This window comes from Pinus tabuliformis, chromosome 5_2, assembly GCF_031772625.1.
Source record: "Pinus tabuliformis cultivar Carrire ecotype Pingquan chromosome 5_2, CPIR1, whole genome shotgun sequence".
NCBI lineage: Eukaryota > Viridiplantae > Streptophyta > Pinopsida > Pinales > Pinaceae > Pinus > Pinus tabuliformis.
Window position 1 is genome coordinate 529895881 of NC_142306.1, and position 15842 is coordinate 529911722.

At 44.1% G+C, this 15842-nt stretch overlaps 1 protein-coding gene across 1 annotated transcript in view; it reads left to right on the plus strand.

Annotated features, from left to right (window-relative positions):
- LOC149160061 (uncharacterized) overlaps window positions 1-15842 on the plus strand; it is a 208047-nt gene that overhangs the window by 16399 nt on the left and 175806 nt on the right. Inside the window, exons 2-3 of the mRNA XM_089436603.1 lie at window positions 1077-1122; window positions 1295-1431. Coding sequence (XP_089292729.1) covers window positions 1077-1122; window positions 1295-1431 — 183 coding nt within the window. The remainder of the gene's footprint in view (window positions 1-1076; window positions 1123-1294; window positions 1432-15842) is intronic.

The window sequence follows — 15842 nt, forward strand, 5'->3', positions numbered from 1 at the left end:
AACAACACTAGGGTTTAAGTTCATACATACCACGAATTTAAGAGCATAGACCATTGGGACCAGAATTTAATCTCTTTTTTTACCAGTTGTCTTGCTATATATTCTAATAAGATTTTAACAATTAACGTGCGCATTTAAAATCACATGCAAAGCCTGTAGTCCCATGGGTGGATCCCAGTGGATCCGGATCCAAATTTGTCTCCGATCCGGGGATCTGTGGATCCAACCCCTTGGCCACATGAATCCATTAACATAGAAGTGGAGTGACCTAGAGATGTGTGCTTTCTCCTCCAAATAGGGAAACATGCATCTTCTTAAACAATGCCAAGTTTGAACCATAAGCCAAACAAATGGAGAGGTCTTGAAAAATGTGCCGACAATGGGAAGGGGTTGTTATAATTACCCAAGATCTAGGACGCCCTTCATAAAAACTTTTATTATTTTATTGATAAAATATAACTTGTATTCTCCAATATGGAATGCCATCTTTGATGATGACCCTTTCATCTTGAAATAAGCAATACTATGCCACCAAGGCGCTCCTTAATCAATAATAAACCACATAATAACTACGTGGATGATGGGTGCTCTCCCTCATATGGAAAACCATGCTAGTGGAATGTGATGAGGGTTTCACAATGCATCACATATATAACCTTTACCTCAGGGAAAGTGAGATCTCATCCTCAATGAACAAAAATACATGAAAATCTGTAGATAAGGACTCCAAATGTGAATCTCTACCACATGTGCAACTTTGTCTCCAAATATGCGAGAGAAAACATAAACCCCTGCCAAAATACAAATATCTTGGTGCAATGCTGTCAAAAAATGTCTGTAGAGATGCAAATTGGATTTATCATTTTCCGGTGATGACAACTAGTGATCACATTTTAGTGTGCTTGCTTCTGGGTAGTTTCCCCGTTATGCTTTGTTAGAGTTTATAAGTAAGCTAGCGCTGAAAGAGGTGTTTGTAAATATGGTTTCTTTGTGTTGTGTATATAAATATTGGTATATGCTAGTCTTGTGGTGTGTAATGTTGATATTATAAATTACCGGTTTCCTTCTCTTTGCAGGTGGCAGTATCACAACATTTTTTCTCTTGTGAAAGAGCTTGGCATTGTAAGTATGTTCAAGAACCAAACTTTTGTCATATTGCAATTTGATTTTTGATACTGCCATCTCGTGTAACATGCTAAGGGAAGAAATGTCCATAACATTATTTCTTCTTGTATGTTATTTGGCAGACAAGTTTAAATATTTTAATTTATTTTCAGAATATTGCTCGCTGCAGGTTTGGCCCTTCACTAATTGGACGAGCAGTTCTTTTTATTCTTCTTCAGGAATTCAAGTAGAAGCTCCAGTATTCAATGAATTGCCTCGACTTCCAACACCCTTGGGATCTTTTATTTACACATCCCCATATTTCAGGTTTGCTGCATCGGTTAAATTGCAAGAAACTTTTATTTTTTGAGAGAATATACTTGCACAAAATAAATAGAATACATACATAAACAGGGGTGGTTATAGCAGACACCATTGCAACAAGATCCCTATAGGCATTGATAGATATATTTTTTTGTTGATATTTTACAAGGGTAAATAAGAGAATTGATGGAACCAATTCCCATCCAAATTCTGAAATAGACTCCTCACACGTTTGCTAGAGAGAGAGAGGTCTAGTACACTAGAGAGAGTGAAATCCAAGCAAAAGTATGCTGAAAAAAGATTCACACAAGTGCGCCCAAGAGAAAATGCCAATCAGAAGAGAAAAATGCCAAATATGAATGCCCTTAGGCTTATCACACTTTGTAATGTAGACCAAGAAGATCACAAGATGAGATGATAGGAATGGGAGTTTGAGTTGTTTATTTATCAGTTTTGCAAATATTGCCATTATCGCCGAAACAACACTCGCTGATATTATCTCTTGAAAATATCGGAATCATCATGCTATGATCGCCAAAACAACACTCGCTGATATTATCTCTTGAAAATATTGCGATAATTTGCCTAGTTGAAATTATCGTGAAAATTTTGAAATTATTGCGAGTCGATAGGAAATTATCACCCTTCTGCTGGAAAACTCCATATAGAGTTTTGGTTTGGGTTTTTCAAAGGTTATTTTTGTTTTTTCTTGTGCTAAGATTGAGCTCTGATGGTTGTTTGAGTCTTGTGACCATTTTTCGTCCAGCACACAAGGGAAAATTTATAGTTTTCTTTGCCATCAGTTGAGCATTTTTGGAGTGGAGATTTACTCCAGTATACCATATCCATATTTCTAGGTATGTAAAAAAAGGTTGCCTTCCTTTTCTTTGTTTTCCAAGATTAGTATATACTATAAATTTAGACTCTGCCTCTTCTTACCCTCTTTTGAATTTCCACATTTGTTTTGTGTTGTAGGTCCAAGACATAAAAATTTAATCAGAGCTCTACAAAATGGCAAAACCATTGGACCAAATGTGGGAGTATGGTGAGCCATGTTGTAATGACCCACCTACAATTACAAACAAAATGTGAATATTAGCATGCATATGAGACATGCATATGATAGTTACATATGCATGCAATGCATGTACTGCACTAGTATACCTACTAGTCAATATTGAACATGTCTAAGTATAGGGTAATGAATTGATTTGTGAAGTAAATACCTAACTCACCAAAGTATGGTGAATATGTCGAGCGGGATACTTAATATGTATACCACCGTTATCATATATAATTAATACATTATTTAATAATAAAATAGATATACAAGATTGTGAACTAAATTAATTAAATTTATAAAATAAAAATAAAAATAAATAAGAATTAAATTAAAATATTTTAATAAAAGTATACAATTAAATTAAACTATAAAATAAGAGTTAAATATAAAACTTAATAAAAGTGTAAATTAAACAAATAAAACTTGAATTAAAATCTTAATAAATGGATAAGATACTGTTACAAAAGTTTTAATTTGAAACTTGTAAATAAATTGTGGAGTAAAGTTAGAAACCCATAACCATCTGATTGCCTCTTCAGAACTTTGGAGAAGGCACATGACTAAGCCAGATCTCCATGTGTTGGAAGGCGAGGGAGACAGAAGGTGTGGATGGAGATTGAGATGGTGGTGTGGGGAAGGTATAAGAAGAAGGTGTAATGCACAGAGAGGGAGGAATTTTTCGAGAGAGGCAAGGAGGAAGTTTTCCAACAGAGAGTTACAGACAGAGTGAGGATTGAGCCTTGATTGTTTTTGAAGCTTTTGGGCACAGGGGCTAGAGTGCTTCAATTTTGAAGTATTCTAGAGCTGGGTACCGAGGTTGTGCCCAGTTTGGCAGGGAGGATTTGGTCATTTTGGTAATGGGAGAAAATTTGGAACTACAACATCTCAGGATCGACTTCAAACAAGGAAAGCAGGTTGATGTCTGTGTATTAAAATGATAAATTTTTGCTTAAATTTGTCGCTGTTAGAATTTGTGGATTTGATTTGGTGAGGTCTCTACACATGTGAGGGGTGATAATAGAACAAAGAAGAGTTGAAATCTATGTGGAATGGAAATGTTTGGCGGAATCGGCTGCTTGAAATACCACCTTGCCAAAATCCCAATGCATGAAGTGGATATTTGTCCTATAGCTACCCCATACATTGTCCTTATTGCAAAGAGTTTAGTTCTTGATACTACTATAAAGAGAGATTAGAGGGAGGAATTAAGGAATTTCATGGGAACCACAAGCTTTTCAAGGGCTAGGGAAACCTAATGCTTGGCGGCACCTTCCTTATTGGATTGTCATTATAGGATCTAGATGCCTCATGATAATCATCTCATGAGATACATATATTTTTGTTTTATTGTGATTTTGTTTTAAATATTATCTTACAGAACTTATGACTGAGGACAAATATTATATTTCAGTATCTACTATCAATGATTGTTGTTGTTGAAAAGTGTAACTAGGTTCGGTCTTCATAATGACATGTAATTGTGATTTTTCAAAATGATGTAAAGAAGAAAAATAAAATTATTTGTAATGCTTGCTTCATGGGTTTCATGAGCAAGAGATTTTATTTTTAGATGGCTCCCATTGTGAGCCTTTAGGATTTGTCAAAAACAGTCAATGTCATGTATGAAGAACCCTTCTTGGGCATGTTACAAATGTATTTAAGTCTATAGGATTGTCAAATAGCCCTCCAAGACAAGCACGTGTTACTCCTCTGCAAGTTGGCTTCAAGATAAAGTAAGAAACTCATGTTGGCTCAACTAATATGGAGACACACTTGTTCAAACTCTCATGTCATCTTATTTGTATGGGACAACTACTATATATATGTGGATGGGGTCTTCGCATTTCCACAGTGAAGGAGTTTGGATCCCTCTGAAATTCGGGTGGCAAAGTACAGATAGATAAGATAAGATAATTTTATTAATGTCCAACGAATGACCACAAAGTAGGTCAAAGGGACTGTCGGTTACATAAGGGGGCCGTGCCCAGTAGGAGAACCTATCGGTCTCCTCAGAAAGACAAATGCTGAAAGGAAGATAGAAACTAAAAACTAAAAATGAGGCGGGTTGGGAAGAGTGAATGGAGCTCCGATCCCGACCACGCCTGTTGATCTCTAAACTGCGTCGTAGTCTCACTGGTGAAGAAGACCCTGGGGACTTCGGATGTGGGAGTCCGCTACTCCTAGCATCCGAGGCCGAGAGAAAAGAGCTGTGGGTAGTTCAGCAAGGTTTGCTGGTTTGAAGCGGTGGGCGCTGGTTGCCTCCCATTGTGTTGTCTCTGTGATCTAATGATCCTGGGCCGCCTCTCGGGGAGATGCCTGGAACGGTTCTGCTGCTGGGCCCTCGTAAGTAAGGGGCCTCTCCTCTTAACTGAACGAGGGTCTATCGATCTGTGTGAGCCGGACTGATCGGTACTTGGACTGGTTGATCTCTTGACTCCTCGGGCTGAGGGGAGTATGTTGAAGAAAGAGGTGATCTGACGAGTAGTGTTGGGTCGGACGGGAGGCTGGAGGATATGCTCCCGATGCTTTAGAGTCTCCTGGATATAAAGTGCGACACATCTCTGGTCCGTGTAGCTGAAGAAGCTGGATAGGTTCTGTGGTCCTCTGAACAGACAGTGGTAGCGACCTCTGATCTCATAATATATCGGACAACCGAAGATGAAGTGCCATTCGGTTTCCACCTCCTGTGTATGGCATAGCCGGCGAGTCCTGTCAACTCTCTCTATCTGGTGGTCTGTCTCTACTCGAAGCCTATGTGATCCAACTCTGAACTGCCCGAGGGGGATCCGAAGAGCATGCATCCAGTGTCGAAGCGTGTACTGGGGGCGAACTATACGCCCGTCTCTGATACTCAAGAAGTGCTCTGCATAGAACGCCATCTTTGGGCGCAGGCCCCCCGGGGGGTTAATCCATGTGACCTGGATAAACTGCCTGTAGATGTCTTCCTTGATGATCTTGTTTAGTTCCTGCCTGGGGGGGAGTCCTCTGGGGGCATTCAGGGAATACCGAAAGGGGGGGAGATGATCTATATGGAGTCCCACTGCCTCGAGGAACTTCGAGACCCCTGTGTACCAACACTTGGCTTTTCCTGGTTGGGTGCGGTCGATGGCTTCAGAAGAGCAGTAGGCTAGATAAGGGTACCTTTCGCGTCCTTTCAATGTATCTGCGAAGCTCCGGGCTCGGTGAAGAAAAGAGACTAGTCTGAAGGCTGTCTCAAGGCGGAAGGGCTGCGCACCAAACTCGGCCAGTATGATTTGGTGTGGGATAGTATGCTTGCAACGGATAATACTTCGGAGGAGAAGGGTTTGGACTCTCTCAACTGCTGCCCAATCAGACTCAAGCAAGGAGGGGCCCCAAATTTCCGATCCATACAGGACCGTGGGTCGGATCAGGGCGTCCATAAGGCTCAATTTGGACGAGATGTCCTGGAAGTGGTGGCGGAAACATTGTCTCTCTAAAATGGCTAGAGAGCCATACCCCTTATTAATCTGAGGTTGTAGAGCTGGCCACATACTGAACCGGGGGCCCGAAAACTGTACTCCCAAGTATGTGTAGCTATTGGTAGTCTCCACTCTCTCTCCCTTGAAGAGAAATCGGAGATCCTGAGACTTCTTCGTCCCGTTGAAGACTATTACCTTTGTCTTACTCAGGTTCACTGACAATTTCCGGAGATCACAGAATAGGGCTAATGCATCCAGCTGCCTCTGAAGACCTTCTGGTGATGAGGATAAGAGTGCAATGTCATCTGCAAAGAGTAAGATATAGATCAAAACCTGATGAAGATCGCAACCGTCAGACTCCTGTATGTGTTCCCGCAGAAAGGCTTCGAGCTCATCAATATATATCCCAAATAAGGTGGGGGAGAGTGGGCACCCCTGCTTAACTCCAATCGTGCTCTGGATGAACTCAGACAGTCCCCCCACCGTGCGAAGACGGCCCAGGACAGATTCATATAGACGCATAACAGCAATCAGTCGGGAGTCTGGGGTATTGGTGTCTTTGAGTCGCTGTAGAAGATCCTCTCTCGGGACTGAATCAAAAGCCTTCCGGAAGTCCACAAAGCAGCAGTACACCTTCGAGGACCGGTGGCGTGCTTCCTCGATCACAGCACGGAGTGTAAAAATGTGGTCAATGGTCTGATGATCTGGCCTGAAACCAGCTTGGCCTCTGGCCCTGAGATCTCTTTTTTCAAAATCGCCGGAAAGCTTTCTATGGAGGATAGTGGCATAGAGTTTTGAGAATGTATGGCCCACCATAATTGTCCTGTAGTTGTTGGGGTCCGAGGTATCCCCTGACTTATGGATGGGATATATAATATGGTGGGACCATATGGGGGGGAACCCTTCTCGGACCACATGGTTGAAGAGATCTGCCAGGTATCCGACTAAGGGTCGGATGCCTTGTTTGAAGAATTCAGCTTGGAATCCTTCCTCGTCCGCTGCTTTGCTGCTATTCATCGCCCAGATGGCTTCCCTGACATCTTTATCAGTGAACAGGTGGCAGGAGAGGGGAGGAGATGTGACCTGGATCTGGGACTGTCCGGGAATGTCGTAAAGGCGGGAGGTGTGTGAGAACATGGAGACTGGGTCGAGATCGGAGGGAGGAGGAGAGCGACGGGGGAGGATCTTGCCCCAGAATTGCTTGGGGGAATGGGTAAGGAGGGCGGAAAGCTCCCGTCTTTGTTGGGAGATGAACTGTCGTTTTTTGTGACGGAGGAGGCGACGGTAATTCTTTTGGATGGCAGAGTATGAGGGAAGGGACTGGCGGAAGGCTTGGCGGAGATCCTGGTGGAGGAGTTTACAATCTGTATCGTACCATTTGTTCATAGGGGAAGTTCCTGTCTTACGGGAGGTTGAGGGGGTCCGAATTGAGTGTGGAAAGGATTTAAGCGCCGACTCCCAGATTGCTGAGGAGAGACAGTGGTACTTATCTGAGACAGTCTCGAGACGGGAGAAGTCATCCGAGTCGGGGAGGATTTGTCTGAGTGAGGAGGAGAAGATGTCGGGGTCGCCCTCATCAAAACGGAAGATGGTTCTACCTGGGGATCGGGGTGGGGGGTGGGTTGTTCGGGGGGGATCAAACTGAAGAGAAAGTGAAAGCAGTGCGTGGTCGGCTAGAGGGATGGGAGATACGGAGAGATTCCGGATAAAAGGGAGCAGTGTTCGACCGGTTAAGGCGTAATCCACCGCACTAGCCCCTCCACTGTGAGGCCTACACGTGAAGAAGTGGGATTCTGGGAAGCGCGAGAGGCCGTTCAGAATTATCAGATCATGTGATTCGCCCAATTGCATGAGATGTCTACCGTAGGCTGTGATGGGGCCCAGAGCGTCCTTCGAGGTCCTCTGCAAGCCTACTGAAGCCACGTCAACATCCCTAGTGCAGAACACATCCTCTGATCGGTCATGGAGTGGGACCTGCTGGTCCTTGGTACGGGCATTGAAATCCCCCATAATGATAATTTCTCCATCAGCTGAGTATTTAGTGATGTCTGGGTATATGTTGGTGAAGGGGTCCCTTTCTACACCGTCGTGGATGGCAAACGGAGATTTGGCTGGGGGGAAGTAACAAGCTGCAATAAAGATATCCCTCAGGGGTGGGGCTCCAGTTCTGATTCGGATCCACATGTATCTGGCGTACTCATCTGTATTTGCCATTGTGACTCTGTCTCTGAGCTCGTCTTTGACTAGGCACGCTACTCCCCCTGATCCTCTGACTCCCCCTGAGCTCCTTGTCACCTGTCTACATACTGAATGCCATTGGTACCCTGTTATGTCTGGGAGAGGCCGAACTGGGCTCTCGTGGGTCTCTGTTACTAGAAGGATATCTGCTGACTCAAGGGCATCGTAGAGTAGCCCAGGCGAGGACCAAAAAGACCCATTTCCGTTCCAGCAATGAATTGAAATCCCTGTTGTTCGGCGCCTCCCCAGGCGGACCCGTCATTTGGAACTGCCTGATCGAGGTGTCCATCCTGGGGGGAAGGAGTCTCGAATGACCGCCCGGAGGTTCCTTATGACTGCCCATTTTCCCGCTTGTCTTGCTGCAACCACTTGTTCCCTAGCCTGTTTGAGTTCAGCCACCTGTGCCCGAGTGAGATCCTCATCAAGGAATATCCTGTGAGGAAGGCCGAATAGCTTCCGTTTAGCTCGAAGAGCATAAAGGCGATCTGTGGTGTTATGGAATCGGATAAATAAGGTGGAGTCCTGTCCCAGCCAAGCTCTGTCTAATCTTATATCGGATATGTCGAGGGTGTCTCTCAAGAATCCTGTGGCCACCTCCATCGGATCTGCTGAAGAAAGAGGGAGAGGGAGACCTCTCACTTTGAGGTTTAGTTCTCTCGCTCTACGGGATCGTTCTTCCACGAGTTTGGCCTGTACAACTTCCTCTACTGCTGTGATAGGAGGGGATTTGTCTTTCCCCCGAACCACCTGTGCCCATGAGCTGATGTGTGTTTCTGTTTCCTGTCTGAGGGAAACCTGTTGTGATATAATCTCCTCCTGCTTGTTCCTGATCTCCTGGATTTCTGCATGCAAAGTTGTCTCTGTGGGGTCTTCTTGCACTGATTCCCGAAGGGATAAGTTTTCCCCTTCCACAAAGGAAACTCTGTCATTGAGTGTGTTTACTTCGGCCCGGAGCTTGTCATTCTCGGTTTCAAGGGAATCAACTCGACGTAACAATTGTTTGATTTGAGATGTCCAGAAGGCGAAGTCTGACTCCATGGCAATGTCTCTGGGGCTATAGGTCTCTTCTGGTTGGTTAAGGCACTGGCGGAGGTAACTGGAAGGTCCTCTGTTGTTGAAAGGGTTACTGAGGTGGATCTCGTGCTTTGGTTCCGTGTGAGTCTTCGGGGAACCCATATTTAACCTGTCACCTCTGTAAATTCAGATAGGAGATCACAGTGACGCATTCAGATCTTAGAGAAGAGAAGTTTCAGAACTATGACATAGTCTACAAGCTCAGATTTCAGGGAACACTGCGGTAACATTCTTGTGATCTCAGTTTCGGTGATCTCAGGGATAACTTCGTGACAATCTTGGCATATAGACTAAATATTGCAGTGGAGATAGTTCAGTGATACATCACAGTAATTCAGTGCTATCTCAGGCTCATGGATTTGGTGCTATCTCAGCTTTGGTGCTGCTACAGTGATCACATTTTGGTGACATTACAGTGATGTGTTTCGGTGCCATCTCTAGTGTGTCTATAGTTCGTTGCTATGCTTAGATAGGAGATGATCTCAGTTCATGCTATCATTGTAACTATGTCTCAGTGCTAAGAAGGTCAAAGCGGAAGAGGAGTCAAGAAGAAGAAAAGAGTAGAAGACAATCAAGAGAACTAGTGTCTTGGTCTTGGAGTGGCTAATAGGTTAAGGGTCTTGGTCTTGGTATTTGTCAATTGGAATCTCTATAAGAAGAATTTGTGCGGGTTTTCCTCTCAAAGAGTGAGAGGTTTTGGCCCCGGCTCATGTGAAAATTCCTAGACTCGAAGGAACCCCTACTGCAACAAATCTGAATCTACTTCACCTACTTGATTTTTAATATACATTAACCAAGTTATTCTTCTGAATACTGAAACAAATTACTTCTGCAACCTACATTAATTTAAATATTTGATCTCATGAAATAGAAAACAGAGCAAAGAACAAGATACATAGGACACACCTATTTTTGGACATAATAGTCCTCGGAAAAACCCAATGTGAGAAAACCAGTGCAATAGTTCTGAGGGTTTATTATTATGCAGGAGAAATATCTGAATACAAATCTAGGATGATCATCTAGCAATCCTTTACAGAGAAAATACTGGCGGAAAATCTGAGTGAGTTTTACCTCACTTCACCCGACAGAATTCCGGCTGATCTGGCACAAGACTGGCTAACCCCGGCTATTTCTGCGCTGGCTCTGCGTCACCTTCTCTGCCCTCTACGTCAGCTCTCCCGGCTGTTTCGACAGTTCTCGACAGTTCCGGCTGTTCCGACAATTCTGGATTTTGCGTGACAGGCAACTTTTCTGCATCAACTCTCTCGGCTACAGCGCTGCCTCTGCGTCAGCTCTCTCGGCAGTTCTGGCAGTTCCCGACAGTTCTGGCAGTTCCCGACAGTTCTGGATTCTGCGTGACAGACATCTTTTTTGCGTTAGCTCTCCCAGCTTCTTTGCTGCCTCTCTGCAAGCTCTCTCCGCCTCTTTGTCAGTATTCTCCGGAAAGTCCTTCCCCCGGATTCTCACTGTCCCTCTGCTGCAAGATCTCCCTAATCGATTTTCCTCCTGAGAACTTCTCACCTCAGAAAATTGACTTCCTGAATCTCTGTGTGTGTGTTTCCAAGTGAACCCCAAGACTCCATTTTATACTTTTCCTATTGAGTCTTCAACGGCCGAGATTAAGTCTCTAATCAACGGCTAAGATTAAAACATGACTTGTTCCGCCTTCTAGATCATTCTCATCCATATTTTGATTAATACCCATTAATATTTTAATTTTCCTAAGTTTAGACTTAGGAACCCCATTAAAAATATTAATTATTCTAATAAAGTATAATCCGGGTGGAATTTCACCAAACGGTTTCTGGGTTCTTTAGAACTCATGTGCCTTAGCCTCTCCACCAATTTTCAAGGCTAGAGCACATCCGATGCTACCCCAAATCAACATTGTCCACACCTTGGGTCGGGCCTGTTACCCATCACTTTGTGGGTGATATCCCCAGGATAAATTTTTCTCCATGATGAGCTCTAGCCAATAGTCAACAACCCCTTGATGCCTCCTACTAGCTTGTTTTTCCATTTCTCTGCCACCTAAGGTAGCCAGGTGGTCCCTCATCCACCTGTATTGATCGTATGTTTGAAGGTGGGCCTCTAGAATCTAAAGGTATGTCTTGTCATTTGGTCATTGAGTATTGGGTTTACTTATTATGGATACTTTTGGGTATGGATTGATGGGGGGATTTGGCGGAAAGAGCGGGCTTAGTTTGTGCTACTGTCCCCTTTATCATTTTTGGTTGTTACCCTTGGTTCTTAGTCCTGTGGGATCTCCTTTATTGACCATTTGGTTCTAGGGTGGTACTTTTTGGGAAACCCCGACTTTGGGTGCGTGGTCCCGCTCCTTTATCTGCACAGATTACTACCTATCCATTCACTATACCCCCATTCATCTTTTCTCCCACCTGGGTCCACATTCCCATTTTGGGTCCACATAGGGCTAGCCTCCCTATCCCCTTGCCCCCACCTTATGTTAGACCTAGAATGATGCCCCAGAGGTTGAAGCAATTAAAAGAAAAAGTGAAAAGAATAAATGACCACATTTAACAGGAAATTGTACCACAAAATGTAAAAGATGGCCAGGACAAAAATAATTAGCACGTGGGCAAAAACCATTACATGTTCTCTACCCCAATCATTGGCCATCAATGAGCCTCCTTTATCATTAAGGAACCCATGATTGTCCCAACCCCTGGAGGGCAATGAACCGCCCTACTTAAAAGGGGGTAATCACTTCTGTATCTTACACATCACGCTCTTGTCCTTTAAGCCCTGAGTAGTTAATTAAAGAAAATTCATAAAAGGCAAAAGGTATATGAAGAAGGGTGGAAAAATCAAGGCTGGGGCACCTCATGTACCACGATTGCTCCCTCTTATACATTACATACCCAGGTGTGGGCTTCCCCTTATCTAGCTACCCCTATGCCCCACTATGTGGCCCAGGATTGCCCCTCTCATTCCCTATCCCATTCCACTTATTTGTCACTTGCCACCCCCATTAGAGGGATGTACCTTGGACATACTATCCCCTTTAAGGGCTGAAACCACCTAATAAGGTACATGGCTAACCCCCTTTGGAGCTTGGAGACACTAGCACATGCCAAAGCCCACTATGGAAGGGCATGCCATGATGAAGTGCCCACATTGTCTGAAAATTCTATCACTGCAACCACTGATTTACTTTACCTACTTATTTTCCAATAAGTTATTTATGAAATTCCTTCAATAAACATTAAAGTAAATTCTGCCGCAGATATCACACCATAATACAGAAACAAAACACATGCACAAGAATCAACACATTGACACAGATATTTTGGACAACAGTCCCCGGAAAAACCCAATGTGGGAAAACTGGTGCAGCAAGGGAGGATTTTTATTATTCAGCAATTCTTCAGTACAACAGGGTGCCAAGCTGGCTTACCTAATAGAGAGAAAAAAATCTCCAGCACTTCTTCCAGTCTCTACGTCAGCCTGGCTGACCTCTGCGTAGCTCCTAGACACTTTGCGTTAGCCCCTGCCTCTCTGCATTAGCACTGGGCCTCTCCGCGTCACCCACGCAGGCCCTCCAGTGATTGCGCAGTCTGTTGCTGCCTTTGCGTCTGCCTCTCCAACCTCTGCGCTGTTCTTCTGGTGCCGTTCCAGACTCTTCGTTTCGTACTTGTTGCCTCCTGCTGCTCTCCAGACCAGTAGTTCAAATTTCTTAGCTAACCCCGTTCCAGAAATTGAGTTGACTGGTCTCCCTAAGTGTGTTCTCCAACTGACCCTCAAGCCTCTTCTTATACTTTTCTCGTTGGTCCATCAACAACCGAGATTAAATCTCTAATCAATGGCTAAGATTAGATTTGGCTTGATCCATGACTTTTGGACCCTTCTAACCCAATTTTATATTAACTCCCATTAATATTTTATTTTTCCTAAGTTTAGACTTTGAAACTCCATTAAAAATAATAATTTTTTTAATCTCCCAAACTGGTTAGAATCTGCCCAAACCATTTCTGGGTCTTGGAGATCTCATGTGCTTTAGCCTCTCCACTAATTTTCATGGCTAGAGCACATCTGATGCTACCCCAAATCAACGCTCCCTCTTAGTGAGGAATGTGCTCTCGGAATACTCCTCACTGAGTATCACACTGATCGTCTAACATCGGTCCCTGTGCTGATGCTAGGGCTCCCTGCTCAACATCCTCTGCACTGCTGCATCCTGCACTGTTGCCCATGGCCTTGTCACTGCCACTGCTGCATCTGTACGACAGCTCCCTCTGCGTCCGTGCTGCTGCTGGTCCTTTCTCCCAACACTGCAACTCCCTCTGCATCCGTGTTGTTGTTGGTCCTTCCCAACACTGTATTTGCACTGCAATCTCTTCTCGCCACGTTGCATTGTGCTACTGCTGACTACTATCGCACCGCAACATCTTCACCATTTCTACTACTGAAATGGATTTTTTTATCATCCCCATCTTTTCCTTGAAATAATCAAACTTTGTTCTTCCAAGGGCCTTGGTGAGGATGTTTGCCACCTGTTCTCCTGTAGGAGTGTAGCTCCACTGTATAGCTCCTCGTTGTACACAGTCTCTGACAAAGTGACACCGGATATCAATATGCTTTGATTGATCATGAAACACTGGATTCTCAGAGAGCTTGATGCTACTCTGATTATCGCACATGATCCTGGTCGCCTCCATTTTTTTTTTTCTGAATAGATTCACAAGCAGTTTTCTAAGCCGTATGCCCTCACACGAAGCTGTGCTCGTCGCCATATATTCTGCCTCAGATGATCTCAGAGCCACGGACTTTTGTTTCCTACTACACCAGGGGGTCATTCTTGATCCAATGTTGAAACAGTACCCAGAGGTACTTTTCTGATCCACTGAACTTCCTGCCCAATCTGCATAAGTAAATCCACTCAATCTGATATCCTTACTCCTGGTGTACAAGAGTCCATAATCGACTGTTCCCTGTAAATACCTGAGAACATATTTGGCTACTGCCCAGTGCGCACTCTTCGGTTCCACCATGAACTGACTGAGGGTGTTGACAGCGGAGAAAATGTCTGGCTGAGTATTGACCAGATACATCGAGGACCCTATGAGCTGCCTGCATAAGGTGGGATCAACATCCTTGTCTTCTGATGCATCAATCTTCTTCCAGTTGGTGATCATTGGAGTAGCCATGGGTCTACAGGCTTCCATCCTGAATCTCTTCAGGATTTTTGTAGCATATCTCCCTTGCCCATGGAAGATTTCTTCCTTTTGCTGCCAAACTTCCAATCCTAGGAAATAATGCATTCGTCCCAAATCCTTCATATCGAATTCTGTGGCTAGATTCTTCTTGCAGAACCCGATGAGCCTGGATGATCCTGTCAGAAAGAGATCATCCACATACAATACTAAGATTAGCGACTCATTCTCTACAACCAGATAGTAGAGATTTGGATCTGCGTCACTCTTTACAAATCCCATCTTCTGCAAGTAGCCATCGATTCGACCATACCATGCTCTAGGTGCCCATTTTAGCCCATACAAGGCATTCTTCAACCTGCATACATGAGACTTCTTCTCATGTGTCTCAAAGCCCTCTGGTTGTTTAATGTATACCTCTTCTTCTATCACCCCGTTCAGAAATTTCGTTTTGACATCCATCTGATGAATCTCCCACCCCATTTGTGCTGTAAGAGATATCACGGTTCTAATAGATGTATACCTGGCTACTGGGGCGAAGGTCTCTTTGTAGTCAATTCCTTCCTTCTGAGCATACCCCTTAGCCACAAACCTGGCTTTATATTTCTCAACACTGCCGTCTGCAGTGTATTTAATCTTGTAGATCCATCTCGAACCTACCACTGATCTGTTTTGAGGCCTTGGCACTACCTCTCAGACATCGTTCACCATTATGGAGTTGTACTCCTCTACTATCGCATCTAGCCAAACCTGATGTTGAGTTGCCTCCTAGAAACTGGCAGGCTCCCCATCCTGAGCTACTAATGCGTGATATCTATCTGGCTGTTTTCGCTCCCTCTTATTGTTTCTTGGCGCATCGATGAAGTCCTTTGCATCTCGCAGAATCTGACGAAGTTCCCTACTAGTTTTTCCTCTGCCAGTAGGTGCTTCTGTTAGTTCCTCATCCTGTGAATCTTCCTGACCCGAGGAAGAATTTTTTACTTCCATTGGTTGAAGAGGTTTAACCAACGATTCCTCTTTTGACTGCTCCTCAGAAGGCATTTCACGAGATTTTCTGAAAGCCCTGTCCTCCATGAACTTCACATCTTGTCGAACCACTACCTTCTTGCTCCCTGGAAGATAGATTCTGTATGCCTTAGCATTCTCGCTATATCCCACTAGATATCCTTTTTTCCGCAATTTGATCCAACTTTTTTCTCTTTTCCTCAGGTACGTGACAATATGCTAAACTCCCAAATATCCTGAAATGACCGACTTCAGATGTCTTCCCTGTGAAAACTTTCTCTGGAGTAATCTTGCCCTATGCCTGATGAGGAGTCTTGTTCTGAACATAGACAACTGTGTTTTCTCTGGAGTAATCTTGCCCAATGCCTGATGAGGAGTCTTGTTCTGAACATAGATTGCTGTGTTGCATGCTTCTGC